At 48.3% G+C, this 8,649-nt stretch overlaps 1 protein-coding gene across 1 annotated transcript in view; it reads left to right on the forward strand.

The window, feature by feature from the left end:
* The window catches only part of LOC311120732 (serine/threonine-protein kinase WNK1-like), a gene marked incomplete at its 5' end in the record, with an annotated part of 118,521 nt that overhangs the window by 71,741 nt on the left and 38,131 nt on the right, over positions 1–8,649 (forward strand). Inside the window, 2 exons of the mRNA XM_084195310.1 lie at positions 4,357–5,778; positions 8,495–8,581. Of these exons, the coding sequence (XP_084051436.1) occupies positions 4,357–5,778; positions 8,495–8,581 (1,509 nt within the window). The remainder of the gene's footprint in view (positions 1–4,356; positions 5,779–8,494; positions 8,582–8,649) is intronic.

An 8,649-nucleotide genomic window follows, 5' to 3' on the forward strand; every position in this document is an offset into this window, starting at 1 on the left:
ATCATCAAATGTTTTGGTTCCCTGTGTGATATAAATCACATCACTTCTTTTTAGTAAAGCCTTTTTAACCGCTGTACTGTGTTGTCCTGTAAAACATCTCATTAGATGTAACAATGTTTTCACAAGGGCTACTAACTATTCCTGGGCTGCAACTGAATTCAGTTCTGAAAGGTTCCATTAACAAAGCTGCCTTTACTTTGAGAATGAGTTCATAGTCCTTCATCTCTTGAAAGCCCACACTTTGCTGGGCCTTGCCTTTTTAGTAGTATCCTCTGCTGTCTTATAACCAGTAGCACAGTAACCAGTAGGCTTCACTAGACTATAACCAGTAGCACAGTAACCAGTAGGCTTCACTAGACTATAACCAGTAGCACAGTAACCAGTAGGCTTCACTAGACTATATAAACAGAAGAATTGACTAGGCACAGATCAAATATAAATGCAACATTGTAGAGCTACTGTGGATGAATAAGGAATAGCTTCATCAACCCCCGAATCAACTGTTCCCTGACCACTCTTAGCAGAACATTTGATTTATTTTTAGCCCATTGTGTAGAATCAGCAAGGTGAACGTGTCTGTGAATCATTGTACAGACACAGCAGACTGTGCCTCTGGTACACTGGAATTGCCAAGTCCCCTGCCAGCAGCTGGCTACCTAGCTATATTTAGTTTACTGCAGCAGAGCAGTACACCGTCTCTGGCAGTGATTTTCCTTTCAGCCACACTATGATTTAGAACACTGATTGCGTCTGAAATGGCACCCTATTCCCTATGTAGTGCACTACTTTTGACCAGGCACATAGATCTATATAGGGAATAGGGTGCCATTTCAGACGCGGCCACTGGGATTAGTCTGAGGGTAGAATATCTTCTTTAGATAGTTATGCAATACCAATACATTGAGTGGTTCTTATTCAGGTAGTGTTTCATTTCAACAAAGCCCGAATAAGTAGATTAGAGCTGTTTTTAGTGTTGCAATGTTTTATTTTAGTCATCCTAGCTTCCCAAATCTGCATGCGTGTTAATAAACTCACTTTAAATGACCTAGAAATGGCTCTAGCACTCACTTAAATCTCTAACTTGAAATTGTAGATTACTTTTCCTTTTAATCAGTATTGGCATATCACCATCACTGTTACTTACCTCTTATCTAACCTCTTTCTGTTCCCAATATGCTCTTGCAGTTCTTCTGAGCGCAGAGATGTTTTGACACCTCTTTCTAGCCTTAATACTTAGCTCTCTTCTTCTAATGCCATGTGTCTTGTCTTTCTTCCATAGTGTTCATTGTGTCCCATGTTATCAGATCTTTAGATCTTTCAGCTCTTTGTCACCTCTGTTGACCTGTGTTTAGTTAACCTGTGTTCCATCCATTCTGTGGTTAATCGTCGTTCCCTCCTTCCTTCCTCCGCCTGCAGCCTCTCCCACCACCTCCCTGCCACCGCGGCCGTAGCATGTCCGTTTGTGTCCCCTACTTTTCCTCCACCCCTCCTGCTCTGTCCTGCCTTCCCAACCGGCCCTCCACCCCTCCTCCGGTGCTCTCCGCCCCACACTCCCCCTGCCGGGGGTCGGACGACGGCGACACGTTTGCGGGCCGGCTCTCCAAGGCCCTGGAGAGTGTCCTGCCCCTGCATTCCACCCCGCCTCGCCCACGGCAACAACGCCGAGCCAGCCTCCCGGCGCTGTTTGCCAGCCCTGTATGTTAGAGCATCTCTGGCCACAGAGTGGTGTGAACCAGGGTGTAGTCTGGTGGAGCTGGGACCGGAGCTCAGTAGGGCTATCCAGGGTATCTGAAACATGGAGAAGGAGAGACGAGGGACATAATAGTAGAGACACTTATAGAGAGACATAACAAATAGAGAACAGAAGATTTGATTATTGTGTATTCAGATTAATCTTTAATCCACTTTCAGATACCTGTGAGTGAACCCTGCTGTTCTTAGCTTCGGCCCTCTCGCCAGGCGCCCTGTGCTCGCATTAAATACAGACTGTCTGGCACTTCCCTTCCCTCCTAGTGAGACTGGTCAGACTGCTGCTACAGTACACTTCCCTTCCCTCCTAGTGAGACTGGTCAGACTGCTGCTACAGTACACTTCCCTTCCCTCCTAGTGAGACTGGTCAGACTGCTGCTACAGTACACTTCCCTTCCCTCCTAGTGAGACTGGTCAGACTGCTGCTACAGTACACTTCCCTTCCCTCCTAGTGAGACTGGTCAGACTGCTGCTACAGTACACTTCCCTTCCCTCCTAGTGAGACTGGTCAGACTGCTGCTACAGTACACTTCCCTTACCCTCCTAGTGAGACTGGTCAGACTGCTGCTACAGTACACTTCCCTTCCCTCCTAGTGAGACTGGTCAGACTGCTGCTACAGTACACTTCCCTTCCCTCCTAGTGAGACTGGTCAGACTGCTGCTACAGTACACTTCCCTTCCCTCCTAGTGAGACTGGTCAGACTGCTGCTACAGTACACTTCCCTTACCCTCCTAGTGAGACTGGTCAGACTGCTGCTACAGTACACTTCCCTTCCCTCCTAGTGAGACTGGACAGACTGCTGCTACAGTACACTTCCCTTCCCTCCTAGTGAGACTGGTCAGACTGCTGCTACAGTACACTTCCCTTCCCTCCTAGTGAGACTGGTCAGACTGCTGCTACAGTACACTTCCCTTCCCTCCTAGTGAGACTGGTCAGACTGCTGCTACAGTACACTTCCCTTCCCTCCTAGTGAGACTGGTCAGACTGCTGCTACAGTACACTTCCCTTCCCTCCTAGTGAGACTGGTCAGACTGCTGCTACAGTACACTTCCCTTCCCTCCTAGTGAGACTGGTCAGACTGCTGCTACAGTACACTTCCCTTCCCTCCTAGTGAGACTGGTCAGACTGCTGCTACAGTACACTTCCCTTCCCTCCTAGTGAGACTGGTCAGACTGCTGCTACAGTACACTTCCCTTCCCTCCTAGTGAGACTGGTCAGACTGCTGCTACAGTACACTTCCCTTCCCTCCTAGTGAGACTGGTCAGACTGCTGCTACAGTACACTTCCCTTCCCTCCTAGTGAGACTGGTCAGACTGCTGCTACAGTACACTTCCCTTCCCTCCTAGTGAGACTGGTCAGACTGCTGCTCCAGTACACTTCCCTTCCCTCCTAGTGAGACTGGTCAGACTGCTGCTACAGTACACTTCCCTTCCCTCCTAGTGAGACTGGTCAGACTGCTGCTACAGTACACTTCCCTTCCCTCCTAGTGAGACTGGTCAGACTGCTGCTACAGTACACTTCCCTTCCCTCCTAGTGAGACTGGTCAGACTGCTGCTACAGTACACTTCCCTTACCCTCCTAGTGAGACTGGTCAGACTGCTGCTACAGTACACTTCCCTTCCCTCCTAGTGAGACTGGTCAGACTGCTGCTACAGTACACTTCCCTTCCCTCCTAGTGAGACTGGTCAGACTGCTGCTACAGTACACTTCCCTTCCCTCCTAGTGAGACTGGACAGACTGCTGCTACAGTACACTTCCCTTCCCTCCTAGTGAGACTGGTCAGACTGCTGCTACAGTACACTTCCCTTCCCTCCTAGTGAGACTGGTCAGACTGCTGCTACAGTACACTTCCCTTCCCTCCTAGTGAGACTGGTCAGACTGCTGCTCCAGTACACTTCCCCAATACGAACAACAACTCAAACGCCACAGTTTTGTTTGTCATCTCAGCCCATTTACTGGAGTCACAAGGCACAATATGGGATGTGGACTAAACTAGATTGAACTATTGAGTAGAGTATATTCACTCTGATCTATGTGCAGTCATCTGTTTTATCCAGTAATCTTCATTAAGCAGCAGGTACAATTGAATTAGCATGAACATCATTCGCTGTCAGCTTCAAAGGTTTAAACCCCCCAAAATACACGTCATGTAATATAATGTAATCACTTACATTATCATCATGATAGATTATCATCATGCTAGATAGTTCTGAATATAAAGTGCAGTTTATAATTCATAATTTCATTAAATTAGACTATTATTTTATCAGACACAGTAGCAGCAGTCTGTTGACCTTAAAGGAAGCCATATTTGCCACATCTGCATTTAATTCCATACCTAAAAGCTATTATTCTGTCTCTGTCTGTACCCTCATCTTTTGGTTAAGTTCTTAGTTGGTTTCTATGCTAGGTTCTTGACTTTCTTTATCCGTTGCAGGGATTAATGCATTAGCAGTGCTATATATTTCTGATATCTCTCTTGTTCTCTTTTGATATACCTCTTCACCCTCTTTTCTCTTTCTATCTCTCTGAATACTACAGTATATAACGGTGCTTCTCTCCCTCATGAAGATGATGCATCTATCTATAATCTTATGTCACTTCAGCCGCAGTCTGTGACTCACCAGTACAGCAGTGGAGGAGGAGTCTCGGCCCCAGCAGGCCTTCCGGACCCCACGCCGCCTCTCTTTTTCCCCTCTATCCTGGAGCGCCCCATCTCTTTCTCACCACCGCCTGCCTGCCCTCCCTCCAAGGCCTACAACGCCCAGCGTCGCAAGAGCACGTCCATCTTGGAGGCCCATACACGCCACTTCCAGCCTGCCTACCCCCGCTACGCCAGCAGCCTGCACCCCTACCACCCGGGGATGGAGGGGCTGGGCGTGGGTGGAGGAGGAGTGGATGGGCAACTGGGAGTGGATCCCTCGTCCCTCTTCATGGTGCCTGGCTACGGTGATCCGAGGCTGAGGTCAGTAGGGGAGCCCATGCAGCAGCACCTCCAAGGTCAGTCCCTCCAGGACCCTCTGTACGGGTACAAGGACGTGAGGGCGGAGCAGCAGGAGGAGGTGGTGGAGGCTGTGCGGAGGCTGAGTCTGAACCAGGCAGCGTTGCTGGATCACTTCGAGGCCATGGCCTATAGTGGCTACCCCATGACTGCTCACCAGATCAACCAGATCAGCTTCCACCAGCAGATGCAGGCCGCGGCAGCTGCCAGCCTGGCCGGGTACGACCCTCCACAGCCGGCCTACGCCCAGACCTACCACCCCCACATGCAGAGTCACATGCGCCTCACCCACAGCCCCATCCCTCAGCTGGCCCCCATGAGCGCCTCGGGCTCCCAGGCCTCAGGTACTACCGACGGGTACCTGCTGCAGCACTCCGCCTCCTTCCCCCAGTCCGCTCCCCCAGTCATGGAGCCCCCGCAAGGCAGCGTGTTCGAGTTCCACGTCCAAAACACGGCTGCTGCAGCGGCCGCCGCGGGGGCCGACTCTGGCGTGCTGGCCTCGAGACTGTACCGGGTTCGCCGCTGCTCCATGGACCTCAACCTGGAGGAGCAGGGGGGACCAGGAGGACAGTCAGGGGGGTCTGGGACCTACAGCCGCCTGCAGCCAGTCACTGAGGAACGATACAGCTACGTCAGCCCTGAGATGCCTCTACCTCCTGGGAGCCTGCTACTGCACCAGGGCCAGAAGGACTGCAGCCCGGAACCCTCCAGTGACTCCATGGCCTCCTCTGACTGTGGAGAGTTCCACTCTCCTCCGCCCCAGTTAGGGGCCGCCTCGGCCGCCCAGTCCATCCCACACACCTTCTACGGGGCGGAGGCCGGGGGGAGGGACGCCACCGCAGAAGGCCAGGGAGTTGGCCACCCCCCCAGCCAGCAGACCTTTCTGTTTGTGCCTCCCTCCGAGGCCCCTGGGCGCCAGTCCTCTCACGTCAACATACTACACACCACCTGGGCCCGACAGACGAACTTCCAACCCGACCTTTCGTACCACGAGTCTGCTCTGGCAATGCAGGGAAACTCTGGGCTGGTACTTAGACCAACCACTCTGTTATTCTATAGCAACCCTCAGCCGTCTACCCTCCACACCAACCCTGTCTTTATCACTTACCTGATTCATTTTGTTTTGTGGTTGTGGTTTTAACCCTTTCCAGCCATGACTGCCCACACTCAAGGGTCCTTTTTAGGAGGTACTACTCTTCAGGAAACACTTAGAAACCTGCTGTTTAAATCCCCTAGTTCAGTTGATGGTCTATTCTCTTATCAACTAAGGAATGCTTTTTTATTGGTCTCTTTTGAGTAAGTAAGATTATGTATGTTCATATATGTGATTATATGGAAAAATGTGTGTTTGTATTGGTATACGGTGAGGTATAACTGCATATTGTACGTACGAATCCAAAGTCGAATTGGGCCTTATTTAATATTCAAAAACACCAATTTGTCAAGACACTGCTGAATGGGAATGGGGTCATTCTTGTTGTGAGTAATAATCACAAACTTGTTGCCACATGACTTTGAGGATTTGTATGATCAAACACACAGAAACATACAACAATAAACAGGGGGTTTAGACCGGTTTAACTGTTCACCTGAAGCTTAGATTATTTACATCATAACAAGCCTCTCATCATAGGTTTCTTTAATTTTCCCACTCTATTTTCAAATTGTTGTTTTATTTCATTTTAACAGTTGCTTTTGTACAATAGCTCTGTCTAATTGGCTGGAAATGGTTAAAACGGTATTTCTATCATTTATTATCTGTTGTGACATTGCCAAGGACACCAATCCCAGTAACAGTTCTAGTGGAGGTGTTGCAGCACATCCTGGGCCTTTATAATCAGCTGGTGACCAATAGGAAGACTTTACACTCAGGGGTCAGAGTTCATCCATTAACCCTTAGAATGCTGACATTATCAGTCATCCCACAGCCTCATCTTTTCCTCTGAGCAGCGCTCTTTTTTTTCTCACTTTTTATTTGTTTATTTTGCTATTTTATTTATTGCCGTTTTATTTTCATCTTTACTTCTTAATGCTTTCTGCTCCTAAAGCCTCTTGTTTTCAATGGTAATGTCCTGAGAACAGGGGATGGCAAGGTAGGTGGTCAGCCTGGTGCAAGGATACTTGTGTGAGCTCACTAGGGAGTGGTTGAGCTGAGCTTTGGAACAAGTATACTTGCCTGCAGCCTTCTAAGGGTACTACTTTAGTGTTGATTCAGAAGCTAAATGCAGTCCTTACATGGAATTTAAAGGGTTTCAATCAACCAGCAACAACAACAAAAAAATCAGGTTTTATTTTAGTTTTTTCTAAACATATTTAAAGGACACAACCTGCTTCTTCCATGTGCTCTGTTGAGCAATAACATTCACAAAGTAATGAATCATCTAGGCGCCCTACCACATGCATGAAGCCTACTCACTCCCCCCCAACTGACCCAACACTGTATTCTGTTACTTGTTATAGTTACCTGTGAATGTGAGTTGTACATGTATACACAAGGAGTCTTGGAGATTCTCTGGAGAGTCAGAGAGGGGATGCCTTGTGTATGTATGTATGTACTGTACAGTGAGCCAAAGCTCAGGTTAGAATACAGTACTGTACAGTACAGTGAGCCAAAGCTCAGGTTAGAATACAGTACTGTACTGTACAGTGAGCCAAAGCTTAGGCTAGAATACAGTACTGTACTGTACAGTGAGCCAAAGCTCAGGTTAGAATACAGTACTGTACAGTACAGTGAGCCAAAGCTTAGGCTAGAATACAGTACTGTACTGTACAGTGAGCCAAAGCTCAGGTTAGAATACAGTACTGTACTGTACAGTGAGCCAAAGCTCAGGTTAGAATACAGTACTGTACAGTGAGCCAAAGCTCAGGCTAGAATACAGTACTGTACAGTGAGCCAAAGCTCAGGTTAGAATACAGTACTGTACTGTACAGTGAGCCAAAGCTCAGGTTAGAATACAGTACTGTACTGTACAGTGAGCCAAAGCTCAGGCTAGAATACAGTACTGTACAGTGAGCCAAAGCTCAGGCTAGAATACAGTACTGTACAGTGAGCCAAAGCTCAGGTTAGAATACAGTACTGTACTGTACAGTGAGCCAAAGCTCAGGTTAGAATACAGTACTGTACTGGACAGTGAGCCAAAGCTCAGGCTAGAATACAGTACTGTACAGTGAGCCAAAGCTCAGGCTAGAATACAGTACTGTACAGTGAGCCAAAGCTCAGGTTAGAATACAGTACTGTACTGTACAGTGAGCCAAAGCTCAGGTTAGAATACAGTACTGTACTGGACAGTGAGCCAAAGCTCAGGTTAGAATACAGTACTGTACTGTACAGTGAGCCAAAGCTCAGGTTAGAATACAGTACTGTACTGTACAGTGAGCCAAAGCTCAGGTTAGAATACAGTACTGTACTGTACAGTGAGCCAAAGCTCAGGTTAGAATACAGTACTGTACTGTACAGTGAGCCAAAGCTCAGGTTAGAATACAGTACTGTACTGTACAGTGAGCCAAAGCTCAGGTTAGAATACAGTACTGTACTGTACAGTGAGCCAAAGCTCAGGTTAGAATACAGTACTGTACTGTACAGTGAGCCAAAGCTCAGGTTAGAATACAGTACTGTACTGTATGTCGGAAAGTCACAAATGGATCCTAATTCACCTTTTGTTTTCTCTCCTGTGTCCTCCATATCTCACTCTCCCTCCATATTGTCTCTCCATCTCTTCACCTATCTCTCTATCCTATTGAAGCAGGTGCAGCAGATCCCGACCACCCAGCCCAACACTGGACACCCTCTGGCCCCCAACTCCCAGCCAGCCCCCATTGCCCCCCAACAGGTAAGGCCCCCTTTCTCCTCAGGCTCCTATGAGGACGTCCCAGTCCCTTACCAAAGGGGAACATTGAG

This window comes from Coregonus lavaretus, assembly GCF_964263955.1.
Source record: "Coregonus lavaretus genome assembly, contig: HAP1_SCAFFOLD_717, whole genome shotgun sequence".
In the NCBI taxonomy this organism is placed as follows: Eukaryota; Metazoa; Chordata; class Actinopteri; order Salmoniformes; family Salmonidae; genus Coregonus; species Coregonus lavaretus.